General features: G+C 47.7%; 1 protein-coding gene across 1 annotated transcript in view; it reads left to right on the top strand.

Annotated features, from left to right (window-relative positions):
* Positions 1-25,913, top strand: part of LOC137095117 (ubiquitin carboxyl-terminal hydrolase 31-like) — a 32,848-nt gene extending 6,935 nt beyond the window's left edge. The window contains exons 2-16 of the mRNA XM_067461396.1: positions 8,296-8,433; positions 8,832-8,920; positions 9,091-9,183; positions 9,420-9,555; positions 10,711-10,855; positions 10,987-11,164; positions 14,475-14,586; positions 14,883-14,977; positions 15,659-15,736; positions 16,585-16,714; positions 17,168-17,287; positions 17,383-17,608; positions 17,709-17,867; positions 19,539-19,691; positions 21,184-25,913. Of these exons, the coding sequence (XP_067317497.1) occupies positions 8,296-8,433; positions 8,832-8,920; positions 9,091-9,183; positions 9,420-9,555; positions 10,711-10,855; positions 10,987-11,164; positions 14,475-14,586; positions 14,883-14,977; positions 15,659-15,736; positions 16,585-16,714; positions 17,168-17,287; positions 17,383-17,608; positions 17,709-17,867; positions 19,539-19,691; positions 21,184-22,664 (3,333 nt within the window). The 3' untranslated portion in view covers positions 22,665-25,913. The remainder of the gene's footprint in view (positions 1-8,295; positions 8,434-8,831; positions 8,921-9,090; positions 9,184-9,419; positions 9,556-10,710; positions 10,856-10,986; positions 11,165-14,474; positions 14,587-14,882; positions 14,978-15,658; positions 15,737-16,584; positions 16,715-17,167; positions 17,288-17,382; positions 17,609-17,708; positions 17,868-19,538; positions 19,692-21,183) is intronic.
* Positions 25,914-26,631: the final 718 nt, after the last annotated feature.

Below are 26,631 nucleotides of genomic sequence, written 5' to 3'. Positions count from 1 at the left end.
TTATTTGGACTCTATGGCGGAGCAGAGTGCAGTGAAGCCAGTGCTATATATGACCTTATGGAAACAGGAAGGAACATATGTAGGATGATGCTTTGGTACCCAATAGATAAAGTTATCTGACTTTGATAGAAGAGTCCTTAATGCTAACTCTCATGTCTGTGTATGTAAGTAAGGCCTCTTCAGGCAGAGAGGGGCCTGGTGATGCTCCCTTGTCAAACAAACAGAGGGGTAATAAAGGTACACTGAGAACTTCTGGGAAGAAGAAGGGGAAAGTGATCCCTCCATGCAGGCAGGAAGCAAAGACGCCTTGGGCTACATAGATCTAGGAAACAGAGATGAAAGGATACTAATAAAAATGATGATGATGATGCAAGAGAGGAGGCCTGCAGCACAGGGTTCCCTCTATCCCTGTTTGCTCTGTTTACACAAGGACTGATACTTCTTCACTTTAGACAGAGGGGCTTTTGTCTCTTCACATTTCTAGAGGGAAAGTGCGCATTCAGCATTTCCAGTGCCCATTCAGCATTTCCACCCCCCAGGGGTGAGAAAAACAGTATATAACTGCAAATAAATAAATAAATAAATAAACAAACAAACAAACTGGGAATGTCCTCCATAACTCTAGGAAGGATCCTGCCTGGAGACCAGGAAGAGAGCCAGGTATGCTGGGTGGCAATCTAGCCTTTTTACTCCTGGGAAAGTCCTCATCCAGTCCTCATCGAGGCATGAAAAATCACCACTGTTTCCCGGGAGAGCATCTTTCCTCGAACCCAGGAAGAGAACTAGGACTGCCAGCCCTTTCCCCAAATATGTGCATACAGTTGCATACGGTTCTCTGCTCAGAAGGATGTCCCTTTGGGCTGAAGGATCCTGGTGTATGGTGTCAAAGCTTGGAATAGAAGGATACCTGGGCTGCTTGGGATTGGGATCAAGGGGACATTGTCTTCTGCTCAGGAGAACGAGGACACTTTCCCCAGGATTGTCCCTTTGCTTAGCCCCATGCTCTTAGAATGCGGTTGGGGAGGGAAGTGTCAGTCAGATAATTCCAAGAAGTCACCCGTTGTTTACAAGCGCTGGCCCTTGTTTGTATGCTTAGGCCTGTTCCTGGCAAGCAGCAGCCTCAGCAACAACAGTCCCTTAGCATCCTCAAAACCAGCTTTATTTCCAGCAATTCCAGTGCAGCAAGCCTTGCTCATGTTGCAAGTGAGGCTGCAACCTTTATGAACACAAGCTAGCAGTTTCAGTAAATATTTGTCCTCATTCCTTCCCACAGTGTATTGATGCAAATTGGCAACTGTTGTCACTAATAGTAAATAACTATTTTTAAAAAATGATTGTATCTAAGCTGCTCTTCAGACTTTTTGTCTGAGGAGCCGCGGAACTTATAAACAAATAAAGAGCAGCAAATAGCGGCCTTTGATGATTTTGGTCTGGGACAGCTCCCCTATGAAGAAGGGAGAAAGTGACTTTTTAGAAAAACAGTGACTGAATGGGACATTTTGGAAGTCTGCACAATTATGCTTCTGATTTCTGAGTTCATTCCCCATTCAGAAGGGATTTAATGAACATTTTTGGTCTAATAGGTTTCTCAGGTTTATGAAGATACTGAATGTAGTTTGTCAGCTCAGGCAGGTTTGAGGTGGGGACAGTTAAGCCAATGAACAGAGGAGCCAGAAGGAGGAACAGGCTTGTAGATGACGGGCTACAACACTCTTTGTCTATGTGTCCTGCAGTGGATTAACATGGCTTCTGCTGTGGAGGTGGCTGTGAAGGGCCTGGGAGTCTTTCCCCTGCCCAGAAGCTGGCTTAAGAGCCCACCTGCTGTAGATGGGAGGCACTGTCACTTGGAAACAGGGATAAGTGGCACCTTCTAGTGTAAACATAGGGGATGAATGGATGGAGACTACAGAGAGAAAGAGAGAAAACTGATCTTTTCAGAATAACAACTATTAGTGACATGTGTTCAGGTACTGGAGTCAAGGAGGGATTAAAAATCACCTCTTCTCTGGCTTGTTTTTGTCTGTATTTGTGTTATTGTGACCCGGACGACTAATGCGCTTAAGAGCTGGCCTTCAAGTGCATTAACAGCATCTCCCGGAGAATCCCCGAAGGAGGAGTTTTGCACAACTCCATTATCTCCAAGGCCATTATGGGCCTTGGGGAATGTTGGCTGCCTTTTATACATTTCTTGAAGGGGGGGGGGGGGGGTGTCAGTTATCCAGTCAGTAGGCTTATAGTAAATTCTCTCGGTTTATGACTCTAGTCCAGAGGTGATTTCATGGCAAGATTCCTGTCTACGTTGGAACAATGTAGAGTTGGGGGATTCTAATGCTCAGCTTTCCCCTGCTGATCCTCTGAGTAGGCTCTGTATGTGTTTGCATTTGAAGATATGTGTGAGAGTTAGATTTATCTCTGTCTTCTTCTTAACCCTGATGGAAATGCTCACTCACTGGGGGCAGAGGGACTCCTATAAAGCTTAGGAAATTAATTGCTTGTCAAGGGGAGACCTTGCTGGGGAAAGTGCATTCTGCATGGTCTTTGGGATGGTCCATATCTCTATCAGCAGATGTGCACGCCCCCCCCCCCTTTTTTTGTGGGCAGTTGTGCCTACATTTTCCACAAGTCACAAATGCATGTTTACTATTCAACTTCTTCCTGTGCCATTTTTTTTAAAAAAAATCTTAAATCAGTTTTTATTTTCAAATTAGAGCTATATATATTTTCTCCAAATAAATAAATAAATAGTGATTGGGAATGAATTTTGAACCCAACACACCCACAAATTCAGAAAACTGAATGTAGCTTTCTTATGATGTGCTACTTATCTTGGTAAGAAGAAATGACTGTGGAAAAAATCCTTGTGGTCATCATACATTATAGAACTTGGAATGGCAGAAGCAGAGGAGGATCTCCCAACATTTTCAGAAACACTCTTACCTGTTTTTTTTCTTTTATCCAGAAACTGTTTTCGTCTCCAGTTCTGATTCCCCATCCTTGCCTCTGGTGTTTCTATAGTCAAATGTGTGTTTCTATCTTTTCTATAGCCAGGCGAGTGTCAAATGCTTTTATTTGCCGCTCTGTTGAATGAAGGAGCCCTCTATCCCTGATTTATACCCCATGTCAGAATGCATTCTTTACACACTGGTTGATTGAAAAGATCCTGTGCTGCTTTTTTGCAAGACAAGATGGCTTTCACCTTCCTGTGTCAGCGCTTTTAAGCCCGCCAGATTATGCCTTGCTCAACACTTTCCTGGTTTTTTCAGTTGGATGCAGAGGAGGCCTTAGTGCCTGCCCTGTATTTGTACTTTTGCTCTTTTGTCTACTGGAGAAGAGGAGAAGCCTGCTTTGGAAACAATTGTATGGATGGGATGAGCTTGACATCTTGGTGCAAAATCCACTATCCTTTCTCCCATTGCTCCTTCTTGGGTCTGGAGACTTTTACAGGCATCTTGTACTCCATCTCTTTTGTAATGTGCTTTCCTTTTGATCCTTGTCAACAACAGTATGTGGCTCCTCTTGATCCTTGGGAATAGCCATCCTTGGTTCATTTTCTGTAGATAAGGAAGGATCCAAATACCCAGAGGGCACCAGATCCATCTGATCTTGGAAGCTAAGCAATGTCAGTACATGGATGAGAGTCCCTCAATGAATACCAGGTGATGTAGACTTTATTTCAGGGGAAGGGGCTGGTGAAATCACCTCTGAATATTCATTGTCTAAGAAAACCCCATGGAATCCACATAAGTCAACAGGCGACACACAAAGACCACGCACTCTCTGTGCCGTCCAAAAATGGCACTTAGGCTGTGGATGTAAACTTTTTGGAAATTTAAAAATCATGGGGAAACAATGGAAGCAACGTATAGTAAAATTCTGATTGTAGCAATCCTGGCTTCGTGCCACCGATATTTCAGCATTCATTTCAGGAACCTTGATGACAAAAAATACTTTTCCCTTGTGGAGAGGAAATAACTGTGTTCCAATGTCCAGCCCCTCATTGAGTGACTGGAATTTGCAGAATGAATGTCTTTGGCCATTCCCCTTGGCTCAACACTGATACGAACAAAGAGAAGCAATTGGCAGCCCCTCTTGCTTGTTGGGACAGAGGTAGCCTTCCTGCAGGAAGATTTAGGCCAAGCCCTTATTATGGGCGGATCCCCCCTCGCTTTCACTTTGTGCCTCCTCATTGTGCTCACAGCTGGCTGCTTCTGGCTTCTCAGCATTTTTCTGCCTGAAAGGGATCTATCTGGGTTGTCTAGTGGCTTGGAAAATCCCTCTGCCACCTATCTAAATCTCTACTGCTGACCTACATCGGGGCTTGTTGGCTTGTTGTTCTACCTGCTGGAGCACCCATTTAGCCAGGCTACTCCCGTTGATTTTCAGTTGGAAAAAGCCACCTGTCCTTTGGATGGGATGCCCGGGGAGGGGGGGGGGTACGGATTCCTTTTCAGCAGGGCTGTTTTCACCAAATGATGGTGCTTTGTTTTCTTCCAGCATTCACAGCCCCCCCCCTCCCCAAATGGCCTGGTCTTTGCAGGAGTCCTGCTTCAAGCCTCATGGGATGTTGAGCCAGAGACAGATCCAGAGGTTTCTCTGCTTCTCTTCTACTTTCTTCTTCATCTTCCTCTTCCTCCTCCTCTTCGTCTTCTTCATCCTCCTCACTCTTGCCTCTGATTGCCTGGCTGTGAAGGAGTTTGAGCTGTGTCTCTTTACTGAATCAGGCAAACACTGTTGTCCTGGCCTAGCATTAGGTCGGTTGGGCATATTGAGTTAGGCAAGGCAGCTTTTCCTGCAGAAGCTCAGCATGGAGATAATTGTGCTGGCTTAAGAGGCAGCCCAAACCTGAGGTGAGAGGTAGCATTGCCCTGTTGCGCTCCAGAAGCAAATGGAAGGAGGCCAGGAAGGCCAGTGAGCACCAACCAAAGCAAAGTCTTCCCGGCCAGTGATTTCAGCTGGACTGAATGGCCTGAGGGTTCTTTGCTAATGAGTTGCATGGTCCCAGAGGGGATCTGGGCAGCAGCTGATAAACCGGCAGCCTTTGCTCTTCTTGCCACACACCATGCATCCCTGGCTCAAATCAGGGGACTAGTTCATAATGCGAAACAAGGAAACATACATTTCCTGTCGTAGTCACTGCGAATCGTACATTTGTTATCTCTGCGCCTGCGTCGCAGCATTCAGAACCCTTTAAAAGCAAAAAAGTGACAGTCCTTGGCCACGCCCCCTCTCCCCCAGTATAAATAGCCCGTGGGCGGGGCCAGCTGGCAATTCTCTTCATCCGTGCTGACAAGCAGCTGGAGAACCCTCTATCTCTTGCGAGCTAATAGTGTGGAGAACAAAACCTCTCTTTTTGACTGCCTCTTGCCTGCCAAGATGGCAACTAACTCTTTTAAGAAATGCATAAAGTGCACTAATATTTTACCCGACAGTGATGGCAGCATTTGATTTGGTCTCAGTGAGGCAACAACCAAGGTCTAAACTCACCATTTAAACCTTTGCCTTTTGTTTTTTATACCCATCAAGGAAACCTTTTCACTTGGGCAGCGAGTTTAAGCGAGTGATTCTAAGGCTTTGTCTCGAGGATAGCAGTAGGGAATTCAGTCTCATCATGGAAGGTGATTGAACAAAGAGTCATTCAAGGAGAAATTATAGAAGCTCAACTTCTGAGGAAATGTGCACCTGTCTTTCTGTCTGGGGAGGCAATTTGGGGACCTGGTATATTTGGGATCAATGGTACCAGCCCCTTAGAAACTGGCAGGGAGCATCTGCTGAGGACTAGGGGAAACGTCTTCAAAGGAGATAAGAGATTAAGGTGTGATAATAAGGATAAACCTCACACAGGGCACTGGTAACTTACAGAAAGAGCTGCCGGCCTGATACAGCGATAGACACCAGCTTTATAAAGAGAGGGGGAGGCAGGGTTGTGGGTGGTTGATAGCCGTGATGGCTGTTTTGCCCCTTGCATAGAGAGAGAGCCATGAGTAAAGTGTTGAGAGTGAGCATTATGAATTCATGGTGTTTTTTTTATATCTTTGTTGCTGTTGATGTTTATCTCCTGGGCTTTACAACTCTTTCTGCTGCAAGTGAGCAGCCATTTAATTCAATCAACACAGACAAACAGGTCCCAGCAGTAAGCCATGGGAAGAAGGAAAGTGTTTCAAAGCCACTGGATTTGCAGGATGGCAAAATGATGTGAAAACAGGTTTGCTGCCAGGAGAGCAATAGGTCATTGCTGGGTATTTCTCTCCTATAAAAATAGCAGGCACTTTTTCTGGTCAGCAGCTACAGACAGAATTACTGCACTTCATTCTAGCTTCATTCTATCCATTCTTTGCCCTCAGATTCCAGGGACTTGTTATTGCCTGATTTTAGTGACTTCCTGAGTTTATTTGTATGGTTTTGACCTCAGTTCTCCTTAGGGCAAACAAAGAGAACAACATATGTGGGAAAATTTACAGAGATGCTACCCACTGGTGTTTCTGCCTACAGGGAAGTGTTTTGATATGAGGAAGTCTTTCCCCCAAATCTGAGTCATTGATGGACAGGTCTTGTGGCCTACAGAACAGGAGGAACCTGCTCAGTAGGGGCCCAATAAAGATGGGAGAGAGATCAGGTTATTGATAAACATGCCTCAAAAAGTGAACAATGTCTGTCCCCTCCCCAGAAAGAGGACAAGGATTAAGATCTAGTAAACAATAGGGAAAATCACCCGAGTTGTTTTTGAACCCATGCTCATGCCAGCAGTGCCTCCTAGGGACCAGGGCCATTTCTCCGCATGTCATGGTGGATGTTGACATCCACCATGAGGTATGGAGGTCATGATCCACTCTGTGATTTTCTTTCTCTTTCAGCTCTATTTTTCTGTATCACTGCTAGGACTTGGGACCCTTCCCTTCCTTTCCCTCATAGCCTCTCTTGCAGTTCACTACCCTTCCTGTACAGACCCTTGGCAGTAAACTGGGAGCTCTTTGCTTCTGGTGTGAAGGTGAAGGAAGATAACTTGGGCTCCAATGGAAGCCTCTCACATATGTTGCACATGGTTGACCAAAGGGTTTGCGATGGCTGGAACTTTGAATGGGGAGAAGGCCAGTGTGCCACTCTCTGTAAATGAACTTGTGAGCATTTGTCAGTTATTGCTCTCCAAAGACACTGGTTAGCTGGATGTGATATGTGTAATACCAGCTGGTCCTAGTTTGCTTAGAGCCAGCCCGGGTTGGAGTGAGCTTCCGGCCATTAGTCTAACTTGCTGTCAACCTATGCATCCTGAAAGACAGTTGCATCTGTCAGGTAGGAAATTTGGGTACTGCTTTATGCGGGAAAGCGAATTTAACTCATGTCCTTCCGAAAAAGCCTCAAGACATGGCTGTTCGAGAAGGCATTTAATTAAGTGCTATAACAATGTGGTAAAGATGACTGGAATGGAACAAGGAATATGAGATTGGTTATGATTCCACTATGAGACGAAGCGGATTTTTAGTGTAGTTTTGTAATTGTTATGTAGTTTATATGTTGTTGTAATTGCCTCTTTGTAAATTGTCTTTTATATGTGTGTACACCGCCATGAGTCGCCCTAAAGGGCTGAGAATGGTGGTTAATAAATGCATCAAATAAATAAATAAATAAAATAAATTAACTAATTTATGATGCCATAAAACCTTCCAGAAGAATGAGGAAATACTCCATCAAGGACTTGATGTCACAATGGATGGTGAAGTGGCAACTCCCCCTGTGGCCGGAATCAAGCCAGAATCAAGCATACCCCCATGAAGCCAGAAAAGCTTGGGCACAGGTGGAATGTTAAATTGCCTCTGTGTCTGTCTATATATGTTGTATGTCTAACTGGCATTGAATTTTTGCCATGTATATGTGCATTGTAATCTGGCCTGAGTCCCCTGCAGGGCGGGAAGGGCAGAATATAAATAATGTAAATAAAGAAATAAAGAAATAATACAGACCCATTGGCTAAACTTTAAGCATATAGCAAGGACCACGCAATGGAGATAAGCCTTGTGCCCAGCTTAAGCATTGTTGAAGTAGAAACAGCAGAAAATCTTGTGGTATCGTCAAGTTGTATCTGGGGCATTAACACCAAATACAACTGGCTTGCCTCAATCTCGAGAGGCAGGAGAGAATGCTTCTGGAACATGGCCATACAGCCCAGAAAACTCACAGCAACCCAGTGATTCCAGCCATGAAAGCCTTCGACAACGCAATCTAGAGAGTGTTTGGAGTGTGGGGGACATATACCTGGGGTCCAGTGCTCCAACTCATCTCCTGTGCTCTCTCTTCCTGCAGAGCATTGTTTCCAAGAATGCCATGCAGTACCGAGGAAGCTCTCAGCACGATGCGCAGGAGTTCCTGCTCTGGCTCCTGGACCGAGTCCATGAAGACCTCAACAATATTGTGAAGAACAATGGCAGGCCTTCTCTCAAGGTAAGGCGCTCTTCTTTCTCATTTTCACTGAAGGAAGGCAAGGCTCAGGAAGCTCTGGTGCTGCGGTGAACAACTGAGGGGACGAGAGTGTTGGGGATCCATCCAGACACTGAGGCATTCTAGGCCCTGAGACAAAGCTGCATTCCCAGGGTGGCATTCAGAACAAGAACTACCCTTAGTGGAGGCACTCTTTCTCTGCATGTGTGTATATACTGGAAGCATGTATGTTTTTTTTGGCTAAGTACATATTAGGTGTAGCCATGAGGCTAGAGGGCTGGTTTCTCCACTAGTCTTCAATGTGCTTAGCTCTGCCCCTTCTGCCACAGGGCACCACAGGTTTGACAATGACCCAGAGTGCACCTGGAGCCCCCCTCTGATAAAATGGCTTTCTATTCCAGCCACCGGTGGAGGAAGACATCTTGATTGAGGGGACGGTGTTTCCCATCAATTGCACTTTTGTCCAGGAACTCTTTCAGGCCCAGTACAGGTATGGCATGTGTCCCTTGGAGGGAAGCAACTGGGATCTGAATCTCACAGACTGTGACCGTTAGGGAATCTCTTGCTGTTAGGATGAAGGCTGTGCTCATTCCCATCACATGGGAAGAGGGCCGCCCTGCTTTGCCTTAAACAAGGGTTTCTGTTTTTTGCCTTTTCTAGGTCATCTCTGACATGCCCCCATTGCCAGAAACAGAGCAACACCTTTGACCCCTTCCTGTGCATCTCCCTGCCGATCCCACTGCCTCACACGCGGTATGTATGTATCTATGGAAATGCATAGGACAGCTGTGGCAGAGGAACAATGGAAAAGGGTGGGAGTCTAGTCCAGACAGATGGCTCTGTGGGCCTTATGAGAGGTGGAAGCGGGAGCTTCCCTTTTTTCCATGTCTCCTTTGGTTTTTTAGAAGGACAAGTCTCCTGTGAGAACAGTGCAGGGTCTCCTGAGCATTGCTCTAGCCTTTCATTGTCCCTTTGCTCCCTTCATGCAGGCCGCTGTATGTGACGGTGGTCTACCGAGGGAAGTGCTCCCACTGCATGCGCATCGGAGTGGCTGTGCCTTTGTCTGGGACGGTGGCAAGGCTGAGGGAAGCTGTGTCCCGAGAAACCAAAATCCCCACCAAACAGGTAATCAGTGGGATCGTGTCAGGACGCAAAAGGGAAGTCTTCATGCCAGAGATTGTTAGAATGCAAATAAAAAGCCAAGTAGACAAGGTCACAATGCTCTTATACATATCTTTGATGGCAACTGTGCAGAGGTTGCCATATCTCAAGGACAGGCATGGTGGGAAAACAGCAACTCTCCTATAAGAAAAAGGGCTTGCTTTGCTTATAAAAAGGACCATGGAATTTGATGGAGCCATTCTGGGGGACCAACTGGGACCTGGCCTAGATCAAGTGCTGGATCTGCCCTAGTGATGCTGCTCTTCCCAAATTCTGGGACAGGCCTCTTGTGTTCCTGGAGACCTGAGAATCATTAGAAGAAAGACCTTGGTTGGATGCCCCACAGGGCATCTGTGTGTGTTGCATCTAATGTCATTAGTGTCTATGTGATATATAGTGTTGTGCTTGGACATCACAGCTATTTGGACGACGCTCATTGGCTCCACTTGTCAGAAACATTCAAAATTAATTAGGTCTTTTTATTAACAAAAATGTGAGTCAAGCACTGAAAGGGTTAAATGGATTCCATGACTTAGCAAAAGTTGCAGTTCAATATAAACAGATATGCCTGTAGCTTAGTTGCCCTTAGTCTGTGAGAGGTCTCTGTGGAGGAAGGGCCTCAGTGTGTTAGTAGGCCTCAGTATGAGCATGCCTCAGTGTTAGTAGGCCTCAGTATGAGGTAAACCTCAGAAGTAATAGGCCTCAGTGTGTAAGAGTCCTGGTGTGAGAAGGCTTTGGTGAGAGAACCCCCAGGTTGAAGGTCTCGGGTATGAAGCTCCTGTGTAAATTTAGTGTGAGAAGAGGCTCTGTGAGAGCAAAGCTTTTTATCTGCATGAGAAAGAAGCCCTGTCTGGAAAAAGGAAGTATAAACAACTTGATTTGTGTTATGGAAAACTTGATCTTATAAATAGTGCAACCATATTATTTTGCTAGAAAGAAATGCCTCCTAAGAAAGTGATAACATTGCTCTGTGTGTTTTTGTTCTTTTTACCACTTTTGGCTACTGGTGCTGGGTCATGCTGCCACTAATAAGTTACTCTGCTATATGTTTATGAGGAGGGTCTTTTGTTAACAAGCCCACTCACCCAACACCCCTGACCTCCTCCCTGGCCTCCCCAGATTGTGCTCACGGAGATGTACTATGATGGCTTCCACCGGTCCTTCTCCGACTTGGATGATCTTGATACGGTGCAAGAAAGTGACTGCATCTTCGCCTTCGAGACCCCCGAGATCTTCCAGCCGGAGGGCATCCTGAGCCAGAGAGGTTGGCACTCTGTGTGTGTGTTAGTGTGTATAGAGGGGAGGGCTTCTGTAGCCATGCCTTCTGCCCCACAAAACCCTGAGATGGTCGCTGTTGGTTGATGCTGACCGCAAAGTGTCTTCACCCTTCTCTAGGAATCCATGTGAACAGTAACCTGAACCACTTGAAATTTGGCCTCGACCCTCAGAGGGCCTCTCTCTATAGCCAGGGAAGCCCAGAGAACTCCAACACAAGGGCAATGGCCACAGCGACAAGCGACAAGCTTGTGGTCTTGGTGTGTAACAGAGCGTGCACCGGACAGCAGGGGAAGAGGTAAGCACTCCCTCCGCAGCACGGCCTTCATCCTATTATCCTTTGGGAAACTTCCAGAAAGGTGGTTTGATTTTATAGAGTCATAGAGATGTGAGGAATCTCATGACTTTCGGCCATGCAGGAATACACAGCTAAAGCCCCCCTAAAAGGTGTCCCTCTGGTCTTTGTTTAAAGGTGGAGAGACCACCTTTGAAATTTGGATTCTTTTCTTCTCTCAGACTGTTCCTACAGGAAAGAAGTCCCTTCTCATGTTTTGTAACATACTGTATGGTAATCTGAATCCATTGGATTGTGTTGTTGCCACTAAACCAGATTATATGAATCTACACTGGCATATCATCCAATTCAAAGCAGATAATCTAGACTTTATATGGCAGCGTAGAAGGAGCCTATGGTCCTTCTGGCTATGTGTCAATGAGATTATCACCTCTTTTGTGCAAAGTATGGATTTTGGTGGTTCAAAATGCTTGCCTTGATGATGAAGATTTCCTGGTTCAAATGTAAATCCAGTACAAAGAAGGCGCTTCCCTCCCTCCTTCTTTTTAATGCTCTTGGTGAGAGAAGTGCTGCCTCCTTCTTCTTTTCCATTAGCGCCCTGGTGCTGGTGCCACTTTGGCCAGGAGCCCAGGGCCCTGGGCCTTGTCTTCTTGCTGGCAATGGAAAGCCAAAGGTGCCTCCTCCCTCCACACCATGTGCCGTAAACACAGCCTCACTTTGTTAGGGAGATGGGGGAAATCAGTCAACTTCCGTGAGAAGGAGCAAAGTTGAGATAGTGGCCACTCAGTGTTAGTCGTCATTTCTAGAAAAGACTTGGGTGAGAAGGCCAGTTCGCAGATGGGATAGAGCTGTTGTCTTGAAAGTCAGAAATCATAATAGAAAGCAGTCTTGGATGCTGAGCTGAAATTAGCAAGCAGAGATCAATGATATTTCCTGCACTTAGATTGAGAATTAAGGATGGGGGATAATGTCAACAACAACAACAAATACATATTAATGGGTCATGCTTCTTAAATAATAATAATAATAATAATAACATGGCATGCTTCTTAAACTGTAATAATAATAATAGTCACATTATTTACATGGCATGTTAAATTGTAATAACAATAATATTCATATTAACATGGCATGCTTCTTAAACTAATATAATAATAATAATAGTAATAATAATAATATAACAACATGGCATGCTTCTTAAATAGTAATAATATTAGTAATATTCATATTATTAATATGGAATGTGTCTTAAACTGTAGTAATAATAACAACAATAACAACAACAACATGGCATGCTTCTTAAATAGTAATAATATTAGTAATATTCATATTATTAACATGGCATACTTCCTAAATTGTAGTAGTAATAATAATAATAATAATAATAATAGGCATATTATTAACATGACATGCTTCTTAAACTATAATAATAATAATAACAAAATGGCATGCTTCTTAAACTATAATAATAATAATAGGCATATTATTAATATGGCATGCTTCTTAAATCTTAATATTCATATTATTAACATGGCATGCTTCTTAAATTGTAATAACCATAATAATCATCATATTATTAGCATGGTATGTTTCTTAAATTGTAATAATAATGATAATAATCATTATATTATTAACATGGTGTGTTTTTAAAATTGTATTGGTATCAACATAAGATGTGGTAATGCTAAAACACAGTGGGATTTACTGCTTAGAAGGCCTGAATTGGCACTACAGATTCAGGATATTGGAAAACTGTCCCAAAAACTCCCCACATTGTTCTCAGTTCAGGCTTTGGTCTTGTTGGGTTACTTAGGAGGGAGGCCCTGTCTCTCCTTGGCTTGGGGTAAAGGTGGGCCGGTGCTTCTTGGTCCTTCAGATCACAGGAGCTGTCTTCATAGACTTGTCAGCAGCCTATGATACTGTGAACCACTGCCTCCTCCTGAGAAAAATGTATAATATCACAAAAGACTACCGCCTCACCCGCCACATAGAAAACCTGCTACAAAACAGGAGCTTTTTTGTTGAGTTCCAGGGCCAGAGAAGCAGATGGCAGAAACAGAAGAATGGTCTGCCTCAGGGGAACGTGCTTGCTCCATCCATGTTCAACATCTATACAAATGACCAGCCACTGCCAGCAGGAACAGAGAGTTTCATCTATGCTGATGATCATGCCATTACCACTCAAGCAGGGAGCTTTGAGATGGTAGAACAGAAGCTCTCCGAAGCTCTAGGTGCTCTTAGTGCCTATTACAGGGAAAACCAACTGATCCCTAATCTATCTAAAACACAGACATGAGCCTTTCACCTTAAGAACGGACAAGCATCCCGAGCTCTGAGGATTACCTGGGAAGGGCTCCCACTGGAGCATTGCAACACACCCAAATACCTGGGAGTCACTTTGGACCGTGCTCTGACCTACAGAAAGCACTGCCTGAACATCAAGCAAAAAGTGGGCACTAGAAACAACATCATACGAAAGCTGACTGGCACAACCTGGGGATCACAACCAGACACAGTGAAGACATCTGCCCTTGTGCTATGCTACTCTGCTGCTGAGTACGCATGTCCAGTGTGGAACACATCTCACCACACTAAAACAGTAGATGTGGCTCTTAATGAGACATGCCGCATTATCACAGGGTGTCTGCGCCCCACACCACTGGAGAAATTACACTGCTTAGCCGGTATTGCACCCCCTGACATTCGCCGGGAAGTAGCAGCCAATAGTGAAAGGACCAAGGCAGAGACATCTCCAGCTCATCCCCTGTTTGGGTATCAGCCAGCATGTCTATGACTTAAATCAAGACATAGTTTTCTTAGATCTACAGAGACACTCGCTGGAACACCTCAGCAAGCGAGAGTCCAAAAGTGGCAGGCCCAAACCCAGCATCTCAATTCATGGGTGATACCAGATGAGAGACTCCCCCCTGGGCACACAGAAGACTGGGCGACTTGGAAGGCGCTGAACAGACTGCGCTCTGGCACCACGAGATGCAGAGCCAATCTTAAGAAATGGGGCTACAGGGTGGAATCCTCGGCATGCGAGTGCGGAGAAGAACAAACCCCTGACCACCTGCTGCAATGCAACCTGAGCCCTGTCACATGCACGATGGAGGACCTTCTTGCGGCAACACCAGAGGCACTCCAAGTGGCCAGATACTGGTCAAAGGACATTTAACCAACGACCAAATTTGCAAAATCTATGTTTCTTTTTCTTTTTCTTTTTAATCTGTGTGTTTGTTTTGCTCTGTTAGAATTGTAATACAATGGTTGCTGATGACACGATAAATATAAGTGGCCTTCTTCTCTGAAGGTTTGGACAGCCCTTTGTGCTGCATGTTGAGAAGACAATCCCGTGGGACCTCCTCCAGAAGGAGATCTTGGAGAAGATGCAGTACTTTCTGCGCCCCTCCGCCTGCCTTCAGGTAAGGAAGAGGCAGTCTAGAAGGGGCTCCTCAACACACCTGTCTTTTGTATGCAGGGAATGTGGGAGTAATGCTTTGCAGATTGCATTCTGTTCATCTTAGTGTGTGAGAGAGCCATACATATCATGTCTTATATTCACCAAAGAACACGTATGAGGCTTAGAGTCCATTGCGTAGACCCTCCAAAGAAGGCTGTATGCCAAGAAGGTTTCTCCATGGGCAGCAACCTGTCTCCTGCTTTCTGTGCCTCCAGGATCCCTTGCTGAGTGTCTCTTCTTCCCATGTATTCCCTGCAGGTGTGTCCCTTCAGTCTGCGGGTGGTCAGTGCGGTGGGCATCACCTACCTACTGCCTCAAGAAGAGTGGCCTCTCTGCCACTTGATGGTGGAACGGTGAGCACAGGTTTCCTTTAGGGCGAGGCCTGGGACTGCCTTCAGAGGGGTAGGAGCTCATCTATCCGTCTCTTCTTTCATGACTCTGCTTCGTGTTCTTTGAAGCTGAGTAAATAAAAGGAGTCTGGCCATTTCTCTTTCAAACTGCCTCTGAAGTCTGACCCTGGCTCCTCTTTATGAAATGCTACCCACAGTGGCCTGAGTTTTTTGTCCCCAGTGGGGTTCCTACCCAAGTGTGTATATTCAGGGGCAACAGTGGCCAATGCAGAAAAATACGACAATATACAAAATCTGTAAAACAGCAGTACATTTATTGGGCTGACTAAAAGGCACAGAATGCATTATGTGAAGCTTCACTGTTTTCTGCATCAGGCAAAATTGTTGAGGCCTACATTTTGCCTCAAGTGTTACTTCTGTTGTCAGTTGAGGTGGTTCAGGGGCATCTCAGTGCAGGCAAAGATTATTTTTCTTTTGTGGGAACAAAGGTCGAAATCGACATAGTATTTGGCCAAGAAGGGGATTGGCGTCTGTCTGCCTTGGGATCCAGTAGAGGTGCTTCTGTTCCGTGAGTGTTGTGTTTGTACAACAGAGAGGCAAGAAGTGGAACAAGAGAGAGAATTGTCAAATGTCCTGTGGTGTCTTTTGGGTACCATTTGGTGACCTGATCGTTTCTCCCCAAAGAGCTCTGAAATCCTGTGGCCAAGGTGGGACCCCTCACGTGAAGCTGGTGGTCGAGTGGGACAAAGAGACAAAAGACTAGTAAGTCCCCTGATTTTCGGAGCATGATGATGGTGGCAGCTGGGGGTGGGGGGCTTCCAGCAAGTTCTAGGGGGCAGCAGCAGGTTTGGGCTCAAAGCCTACTTTGCCAGTTTGCCTTGGCCTTACTTTCTTGAAGGATTGCCAATAGAGTTTGGAGGTGAAGGTTGCTACCTCCCAGCTTTGGAGCTGGATGCCAAACACAAGCCGTTTAGCAGAATCATAACAACTATTACAACAACAACAATAATAATAATAGGATTTCAATCAATCAATTATTTATTACGGTCTTTGACCAGCACAGTATAGAATGGAGCACCGGTGCCCAAGGAAGGGAATAGCAGTTCCCAAGTAGGTCAGGTATAATAATAGGAATTAAAGATCGAACTGCAAAGATTCTGGCACAAGTCAGTAAAGGTGGTCCCAGTGGTGATTGGCACACTGGGTGCAGTGCCTAAAGACCTTGGCCTGCACTTGAAAACAATCGGCGCTGACAAAATTACCACCTGCCATCTGCAAAAGGCCACCCTACTAGGATCTGCACACATTATTTGCCGATGCATCATGCAGTCCTAGACACTTGGGAAGTGTCAGACGTGTGATTGAATACAAAAGCCAGCATAGTTATCTTGTTTGCTGTGTACTCATCTTGTTGTTTATCAAATGATAATAATAGGATTGCTCTCTCAGGGAGGTGCAAAGTCGGGCTTGGCTTGTTTCCAGTTCCCAGTCAATGTATGGTGGCTGCATGGATATCTTGGGTTTTTTTTGGCAATGGACATTTAGTGGTGGGTTGCCTTCCTCTGGGATGCCTTGGGCCTACAATGCCTCCTTTCCTTTCCTTCTTATAGCCTGTTTGTGAGCACGGAGGAGGAGTACATCCCAGATGCAGAGAGTGTGCGCCAGCAGAGGGAGCTCCATCACCAGCCACAGACCTGCACTTTGTCCCAGTGTTTCCAGCTCTACACCAAAGAGGAACAGGTGAGAAATGCCAGGCCTATTGACTCTCCCCTCTGCATCTTCTGTAGTGTTGCTTAAATGGCCGTAGGGCTTTCCCACAAAAGAAAATATGGTGCCATTGATTATTTAGTGGGACAAAAGGGTCAACTAGTTGTGCAGACTTTGTTTCTCCTCCCTTTGAAACTGGACTGATAAGTGGTGTATGGAGTTGAAGGTAAAGCTGAAGGTGCCACCTCAGCAAAAGGGAAGTTCAAATTGTTGCTATTTAGGTTCTACTCCTTTAAGGTATGTATCATTTTTTAAGTGTTTTTTCAGATTTTGCAGTTTTTCCTTAAATACAAGGGAAGTATGTGCCGTTCTGGTTATGTTATTAATTCAATGAAAAAAATTCTGCATGAAGCTTCTGCATGTGTATGTATATATGTATGTATGTGTGCACCTTGTGCCTGAGAGCACCATGCTCTTTGCCTCCAGCTGGCTCCAGATGACGCCTGGCGCTGCCCGCACTGCAAGCAGCTTCAGCAGGGAAGCATTACACTGAGCCTGTGGACCTTGCCGGATGTCCTCATCATCCACCTGAAGCGCTTCCGGCAGGTGAGGGAGGCCTAGCAAGGCAGGAAACTGAACTCGGTGGGGCCCCTGGCGCTGCCATTGGTTACGACATGTGCTTCCTCCCCTGCTCCACACAGGAAGGCGAGAGGAGGATGAAGCTGCAGAACATGGTGCGCTTCCCACTGTCGGGTCTGGACATGACACCGCACGTGGTCAAGCGGAGCCAGAGCTCCTGGAGCCTGCCCTCCCACTGGTCCCCCTGGCGGCGGCCTTATGGCCTGGGCAGGGACCCTGAGGATTTTGTCTACGACCTCTATGCCGTCTGCAACCACCACGGCACCATGCAGGGCGGGCACTACACGGGTGACCACAGAGATGAACCCTTCCAGTGGAGGCTGGCCATGTGGGTGTGGGCGTTTGTGGGCAGGGACCCTGTTTCTGAGCCCTTGTCCTCCCCTTCCAGCATACTGCAAGAACTCCATTGATGGTCTCTGGTACTGCTTTGATGATAGCGAGGTTCAGCAGCTGGCGGAGAACGAGGTCTGCAAGCAGATGGCCTACATCCTCTTCTACCAGAGGCGCACTGCCATCCCCTCCTGGTCGGCCAACAGCTCTGTGGCAGGTGAGGGCTCCCCTGGTTGGACAGCCTGCGGGCTTTGGGGGGCAATGGGAGATATTCCTCTAAACGGACAGAAGTTAATTTGCCCGGTTCTCCTCGGACCCTGTTGAATTTCCCCAGAGTCTTTTCTCACTTTCCTCAGGGCCTTTTCACTCCCAATCACTTACGTAGAGCTTCAGAAGAGCCTTTGCAGATTCAGATCTTGCTGCTGTTGGCCAACTCAGTGCTTCTTAAGCTGCCCAATACAGAGGGGCAACATCTTTGACCACTTTTGTCAGGGACCAGTATTTGTGGCCCTTTGCTAAAATTGTGTCTTTCTCTCCTGGAAGCAAGAATTTTCTTGTCACACAGTGGAATATGGTCTGAACTCTAAGGAGAGCAGGAGCATTTCTTTTCTTGGCCTTGGACAGAGCCAGGACACTGTTGCCCATCACAAAGGTGTTGCTGTGTGCTGAGGAGGGCCACAAAACTATGTGAAATTTACATATGTGAAAACATATGTCTGCAATATAGGAATACATAGAACTGAGTTCCTATCCAAGTCACTGCAAAAGTATCTCTCAGGTAAAATCCACATGTTGCCCAGATGACCGGCTGGTGCAGATCTCGCCCTGGGACCACTGCCCAGACAGATCTCCTTTCCCCCCTCTCTCCCTCTTTCAAAATCAGGGCCCGGCAGCAGAAGTCTGTTCTCTGCCTTGATATGTGTGTGTGTGTGTGTGTGTGTGTCATGGGTGACTTGAGAAACTGCAAGTTGTTTCTGGTGTGAGAGAATTGGCTGTCTGCAGGGACATTGCCTAGGGAACACCTGGATGCTTACCATCCTTGTGGGAGGCTTCTCTCATGTCCTTGCATGGGAAGCTGGTGCTGACAGATAGGAGCTCACCTCGCTCCACGGATTTGAATACCAAGACAAGCAAACTGTTTGAAGGTCCAGTACTTAACTGTTAACATGATTACCTTCTACTGTTATTATTGCCTTCTACTACCAACCTTTTGGTCAGCAGTCCTGCCGGCACAAGGGTTTAACCCATTGCGTCACTTGGGGTTCCTATCTGCCTTGGGTTTTGTGTGTGTGTCAGAAGCAACTTGAGAAACTGCAACTTGCTTCTTGTGTGACAGAATTGGCTGTTTGCAAGGATATTGCCTGGGGAATGCCTGGATGTTTTATTATCCTGTGGGAGGCTTCTCTCATGTCCCTGAATGAGAAGCTGGAGTTGACAGATGGGAGCTCACCTTCCTCCACGGATTTGAACCACCAACCTCTTGGTCATCAGTCCTGCGCATACAAGGGTTTAACCCATTGCACCACTGGGGCTCTTCTCTGCCTTGGTGTTTTGTGTTTCCTCTGAGACTGTCACTGGTGAATTCTCTCCTTCGCCCTGGTTTCCCTCCTCTTTCTGCCTCATACCTTAGTGGGCTTCTCTCTCTCCAAACCCTCCCCAATAGATTCCCTTGTAATGCAGTCCAACTGGCTTGTGGTCATTGCCTCTGTGTGTGTGTCACTGTTAAATGTCCCAAGGCTCAGAAGGGCCCTGATGTCCACAGCTAGTGGTGCCCTTGGTCCCTGTAGCCTCTTCCTCCGGCACAACCCCCTGCCCTCCCGCCTAACCCTAACCCCTTCGGCACCTGCCGTAGCCTGACTCCGGCGCCCTTCTTCTCCTTCCTTTGCAGGATCCACAAGCTCCTCCTTGTGTGAGCACTGGGTCAGCCGGCTCCCCGGGAGCAAGCAGCCCAGCATCGCCTCAGCCGCCTCCTCCCGACGCACCTCCCTGGCCTCCCTCTCGGAGTCTGTGGAGCTGATGGGGGAGAGGAGCGAAGACGACGGTGAGGAGATGAATGGGGGGTGTGGGGTGTGTGACTGGGCCTGGTCTGTGTGAAGATGGGGGGCTCTTGGCATGAGGAAGCAGGAGTCAGGACACAAAGATGGCTGCCTCCTCAGCCCCTTGGGAAGAGGGCTCTCTTAGACAAGAGAAGCAGTGAGAAGGAGTCATCACTGGCTCCTTCTCTTCCTTTGTTGCTCTTCATTTCTCATAGACCATTTCTGTTCTCAGTGATGGTCAGAGCAAGTGCCCCCTTAATCATGGGTCTCACTTTTCTCTTGTTGTACCTTCATCATCATACCTGGCTCACCCCATACAAGTGGGAGGAGGACGTTCCAGTTGGTGTGAAAGAATTGGCCGTCTGCAAGGACGTTGCTCAGGGAACACCCGGATGTTTACCATCCTGTGGGAGGCTTCTCTCATGTCCCCGCATGGGAAGCTGGAACTGACAGCTCACCTCTGTGCCTCTTGAACATTGCTTTGGCCTCTGCTGCTTTTGCTTTGGCCACAGGCAGCAGTTTCTCTTGTATGCTTATTTTATTTACATCACACCTTGCTCTTGGAACAGGACCCGGTTCGGTTCTCAACATAAATGTATTAGTGTTAGGGAAATCAGCAGAGCAGCCAAAAACAAACAGAATGCAAAAGTTGAGCATTGGCTCATTAGTGAGCAGAGCATGAAGTGCCGTGTGATGTGGCTGTAAAGAATGCAGAGCTTAGGAGGCAGCATGCAGAGTCCAATCTTAAAAATCAAAGTCAAAAGGTTTATTTACAATAATAAGAAATAACTGCATTTCTTAATAATGAAGAGCTGGATCTGAACTACTCTAACCCCCATCTCTTCTAAGATTTCAAGAGAGGGAAAATCATCCAAGCACGACATCTTTCCTGACACACAAGCAGAGAGATATCTCAAAGGACACAGCACATACTCTCCATACTAAAAGTGTAAGGAGGCAGACGTCAGATTCAAAAAGGCTTGCCATAGAAAAGTATCCATTCAAAACAACCAATCAGAATGAGAGTAGAAAAAGAGACAAGAGAAGAAAAAGATTCATTCCCAACTATCATTCAGAAGACGGGGAAAGGGAAAACTTTTATACTAAGCTAACTAAACTTTTCCTCATTGAGGACTTGAGACTTGGGCAGCATGGGGGAAGTATGGGGTTGAATTTCAACACTTAGAAGAGTTAAATCCATGGCCATACTAATAATGGTAAAAGAGTTAAGACAATAACAATAAGAATTAAAAGCAGCATCTTCCCATTAAAATAACAATCATGGGCTTGGCAACATAAGAAGGCCTTCCTTTGCCTGTTGAGCTTTCTTGATTTTTTAAGCTTAGTAGATCTCTTTTTCCATACAGAGCTTAAAGTGTTCAGTGTAGTTCCTCAAGCTGCATGTTGGTCTGAGGGAAAAGAGGGAGGAACGCATGTTTTGCCTCTGTGTGTAGTGTGTGTTCCTCCCCCATCTTACTCTTCCTTTGCCTTCTGCAGGTGGCTTCTCCACTCGGCCCTTTGTGAGGAGCGTCCAGCGCCAGAGCTGCTCCTCCCGCTCCTCAGTGACCAGCCCGTTGGCCATGAGCGAGAATGGCATCCGCCCCTCCTGGTCACTCTCGGCCAAGTTGCAGATGCGCTCCCACTCGCCCTCGCGCTTCCCAGGGGACTCTCCAGTCCATGGCTCGGCCACCACTTTGGAGCGCATCGGGGAGTCTGTGGGCCATAAGGTCTCCACCTCCTGCTTTGGCAGCCTGAGGAGCCTCTCTGGGAGCCACCTGGAGCCCAGCAGCGACAGCGGAGGTGGCCACCGGGAGCACCGAACTCTTGGCCGCGCTCCCCTGGCAGTCATGGAGGGCGTCTTCCGGGACGAGCCTCCGGTGCGCAAAGCGAATGCAGACTCCCATGGCAAGGCCGAGAGGAACGGCCCTGCCCTGAACTCCTTCGACAACAACAATCAGATCGCCTTTGTTGACCAGAGCGATTCTGTTGAAAGCTCTCCAGTCAAGGAGGGGAGGAGCTTCCCTTCTGCAAAGCCAGATGATGCCCCACCAAAAACCACTCCCTCCAAACATGCCTCGGAGCCAGAAAAGAGCATCAGGAAAGAGAGGGCGACCTCATCCAGCCAGGACTCCCAGAAGCTGCGCCAGTCAGCCGGCTCATCCCCTCCTCCCTCTAAATGTTTGCGCTCCCGGAACAGGCCAGAATCCTCCAGGACAAGTGGGCGGCATGGCTCCTCCACCTCAGGGCAGGGCCGGAAGGAGTCCAAGGCCAACGACATAACTACTGGACCCTCTTCGCAGCAGCAAAGGCAGAAGTCTTTCTCTTCCTCCTCCGCCGCAGGAAGAAATTCGGATTCCTCAACACGGGGACATGCTTCCTCCGCCAAGGGCAGGACTTCTGATCGCAGCCTCAGCCGGGAGGGCTCCAAGCTCAGCCTGGTCTCCGACAAGGCCAGCGCCACCACCGGCTCCCGGACCAGCTCCCCACGGATTGGCCAGTCACGTGGCGGCAGCAGCAGCAGCGAGGGCTGGACGATGGACGGGAGGCAGGTGCGCAGCTCCTCTATGGCCAGCCTCCGCTCACCCACTACCGGGCCACTCTCCAGCCTCAAGAGGGACAGCAAGTCAGAGGAGAAGGGCCTCTCCTTCTTCAAATCAGCCCTGCGCCAGAGGGAGACCCGCCGCTCAGCTGACCTGGGCAAAACCACCCTGCTATCCAAGAAGGCGGTGGCAGTGGGAAAGAACCTCCCCGAGGAGAAGGTGGAGAGGAGGGGGGCCCACCCACTGTTGGCGTCAGATCGCCCCAATGCCAACACCGCCGAGTCTAAGGAGGCTTCGCTCGCCAAACATGCGCTGCACCTCAACCACCACTGGAAATCCAAGTCTTCCCCGTTGGAGGCCACTTCCATGTCGGCCAATCCCCGCAAGCCCCTCGCCAGCACCCTTGCCTCTGCACGGCCCCCCACCAAAGCTCAGTGAGCCTCCAACCTCTCAACGCTGATGCCAATGCCGCTGCCTGCCTGGTTCCACACCTCCCCTCCCCTCGGGCTTTGCATCCTCTGTGTTGTCCTTGGCTCATGTGCCTCACCTATCGGGAGACGTCTTTACTACTACTGTCCAAGCGCCTTCTGACTCCGCCATCATACCAAATACCTACAGGGCAACCTCCCCTGCAGCTGGCTCTTGTGGGAGGGAAGGAGAGAGGAAGTAGGGAGGGGGGCTTGCCACCAAAGGACGCAACACCCCCCTCCCCTTTGCCCCTGCTGCTTCTGCGCTAGCCCTGTGCCACCCTGTACAGAAGCAGCCCTTTGAGGGAACCAAGCCCCTTTTGCTTTGAGCGTCACCCTGGGCCTCTGCTGCTGCTACTGCTGCGTGGCCTTTGTCTCTGGTGCCCCCCCCCTTTACCCCATGCCCCCAACCCCCCAATCTCCCCGCTTCTTAAGGGGAATATCTCAACGCTAATGTTGTTTCTCAGGTAAACGCCCAGCCAGAACTGGAGGGAATGGAAGATGCTGGGAAAAAGGTGCATTCTCTCTCATAGAGGGGTGTTGTCTGTCTTTTGGGGTTTTCTTCTTTTTCATTCCAGCAGGATTTGTGTGGGTTTTTTTGTCTTTTTTCTTTTTCTATTAGTTTTTTTGGCCTCCTTTTCTGTTCTGTACTTTAGTGTTGCACTGAGGAAAGGAGGGAGGGAAGGCAGGCGGGGGGCAGCCAATAAATGTGGGATCAGGAGGTGGGGAGGAGGACATTTAGGCCAAAAATGAGTCTGTCTTGTGTGTCTCTTCCATCCTGAATCTTTAACACAAACAAACACAGAGAACTGCCCATCTTTCCTGTCCTCCTTTGTCAGCCTTTCTGGCCAAGATGGGCTCTGTTCCTCTTTGGGGTGGGAGGTGGGGGGGGGGGCACTTTTCTATTTTTGTTGTGGGTCCTAGCAGGAACTAGGCTTCTTAGAGTCTCTTTTCCTCATTCTCTCTTGCTCATCCTCATCCACTTCTGACTTTATTTTGCGTGACTTCAGCGGCAATGGTTCATCCTGCGGCATGCTTTTTAAGGTTAGCACCATCCCTGGAATCACTGGGAGGTGCATGACCTGTCTGGACACTTTGGGCTAAGGTTTGCTGTCTGGACAAGGTCTGTCTGGACACTTCCGGCCAAGGTTTGCTCTTCCTTCCTTCCTTCCTTCCTTCCTTCCTTCCTTCCTTCCTTCCTTTGCTCCTGCTGCCTGCCTGCCTCCATTGGGCCTGGGAGGGAATCCTCCTGTCTTCTCCTCTGCTTTGTCCTTTCTATGGCCGTTGTGCTCCATCCCAAGGCAGTAGTAAAGGTAAAGGTTTTCCCCTGACATTAAGTCCAGTTGTGTCCGACTCTAGGGGTTGGTGCTCATCTCCATTTCTAAGGCGAAGAGCTGGCATTGTCCTAGACACCTCCTGCCCCACAAAGCATGGAGAAACTCGGTGGAAGGATCCAGTCATCGGGATCCTTAACAGAGGCAACTCTATGGGCAATTCTCCCGAGATTCTTGACATATATTGTATGCTTTCTGCAGCCTCTAAAGGTCCCAGGTCCCATCTGGGAAGCTAAGAGAAGCCTGCCAACAAACGCCGCAGACCATATTTGGGAGATAGGAACAAACTAAGCCACCTTTGAGCATTCCTTGCCTAAGAAAACCCTATGAAAAAGACCTGTGTGGTTGCTATGAAGGTGTTGCAAAGGTGCTGCTCAGCGTAAGTGTGAATGTGAGTGTTACCTGTGGGAAGGAAACACCTTTCTTTAGCCTGAGTCCCCCTGATGCCACTGCATTGGATTGATGGCTCAGTTAGTGAGTCTCTGGCTGCCTTCCCTTGCTTGTTGGCCGCTGCTGGGCTTCTACGCATGGTCAGTCATAGCCCCTCCCCTAAACAAGACACACTGGAGGGCAGCATGCGTGGCTCTGCCCCAGACCCCCCTTCTCTCCATCCCAGTGCATGCCCATGTTAACTATGCAAGCATCTCTCGCAAGGCCAGAGGAGGCGGAGGGCTGATGTGGGCCGAGACCACATCAGGGGAACCCCACTCAGTCCCAGTTGCTTCTCGCTTCAGTTGGCTCCTGGTCCTTTGGAAGGATTTGCGCAGGAACCCCCAAATCTTGGTGTAGCTCCTTGTTTACTTCTGAAGGGGGCAATCCATTCACCTCTTCTGATGCATTTCTCTTGTGTGGATTTTCTCTTCCGCTCAACTCCTGTTCTGGAAATGGGCTTCTTTCTCCCTTCGGACAGCGATGAAGGGGAACCTTTTTTACTTCTGTCCTTAAAAGAGGTCTTGGTCCAGAGGCTGGGGCCCTCTTCTTCTGGAGAGGAGGCCTATGGTGAGCCCCTGGTTGCCAAATGCTTTAGGGCTGCCAGGAGATGGGGGGAGGGATTTCCTTTCCAAGCGTAGGGCCTGGCTCCCTTGGTTATCCATGGGGTGTCCCTGGTGCCTTTGCTTTTCTGCACCGAAAGGTGCTCCTCTTCATGCCCCGGCAGCCATCTTCGACCTGTAGATCCACAGCCTTCATTGGCAAAGGCTACGGAGATGGAAGTTCCACCTCACCTTCCTTAATGGAACAAGTGGGAGTTGCATTTAATGGAATCAAGGGTGACAATGTCAGAACCGGAGGCATTTAGGCCCCTGATTTGGAGTGCTGTTTGGAAGCCCTTCCAAGTGTGTTTTATCGTGGCTTCAGGGGTTCATTTTGGGTTGGCTGCTTACCAGCGTTGCTGCTTACCAGCGTTGCTGCTTACCAGCGGTGCATTTCCGGCCCCCCTTTTGAAACTGAGCCTGAAGCACTGGATCATCCACCGCACTGCTCTGCTGCTGGGGAGGAGCCGCATGTTTTTCTCAAAACGCCTCCTGTTTCTTCCGCCTTGCCTTCCTCCCTTTGCGCTCCCTTTGATATTGCTATTTCAGTGTTTTTTAACTCTACAATATTCTTGGAGGGAGCCCCCCCCCCCTCAATCTTTCTCTCTCTCTTTGGGGTGGATCCATTGTACCATAAAAGAGGTCTGTTTTAACTTATTCCACGAGGGAAAGTGCATGAGACTGTGTCAATGCCTTTTATTTATTTGTATGCACTTTTAATATGCAGAATTTATATTTTTATGTTTTTTTTAAAAAAGAAATCATTTCCTTTCAGAAAGAGGGGTTTGAATACAAGGTATGGGATGATTACCAGTGGAAAATGTAATAAAGTACAATAAATTTATTACAAGCCGACCGGTGCCTGTGAGTGAATTTCCTCCCGCTGCCATTTGACCCATCACTTTGCTCTGACCCATGGCCCACCCTCTATCTACAGTCCTTAACCCCAATATATGTATTATCCAATTTGGAGATTTGAAGTGAAGTCCATAGTCATTCTCCCTGAGGGTCCTTCCACATCACTTCATTATTTATTATTATTTTGAGCAGTTATATCCCGCCCTTCTCATCGTCGAAGAGGGACTCAAGATAGCTTACAACAGGCAGCCATTAAATGCCAACACAATACATTAAAATCATAATTACAATTAACAGTAAAAACAGTGATAAAGATTCAATTAGAGACTTCCGGTGGTGGTAGCATGCATCCGCCATGGTTTGCTGAGGCTCCGACGCTCTCAGCACTCCTCCTTCCACGTAAGCCCTTGGTAGAGTGGGGGATTCCCCCCAGCTCCTCCTAACTTGGCAGCGAGAAGCGGGTGGGCGCTAAGAACTCAACCGGCAAACAAGGTACAAACAGAAAAAAAGGGGGGAGATTCCCCATCCTTGTTTGACCTCCTGGGTGAGTTGTGCAGGGTGTGGTAAGGTTATCTAGCCAAAAGCCGGGAAACAGGACGCCGACCGCTATTTTAAAAACAAGAAAGAAACATAAGAAACAAGAAAAGACAAAGAAGAAAGGAAGCCCAGAGGATAAGAGAGCTATTGAGCTACAATATTTTTGGATTTCTTGGAT

This window comes from Anolis sagrei, chromosome Y (genome assembly GCF_037176765.1).
Source record: "Anolis sagrei isolate rAnoSag1 chromosome Y, rAnoSag1.mat, whole genome shotgun sequence".
NCBI lineage: Eukaryota > Metazoa > Chordata > Lepidosauria > Squamata > Dactyloidae > Anolis > Anolis sagrei.
This window is presented reverse-complemented; position numbering and strand designations above follow the sequence as displayed.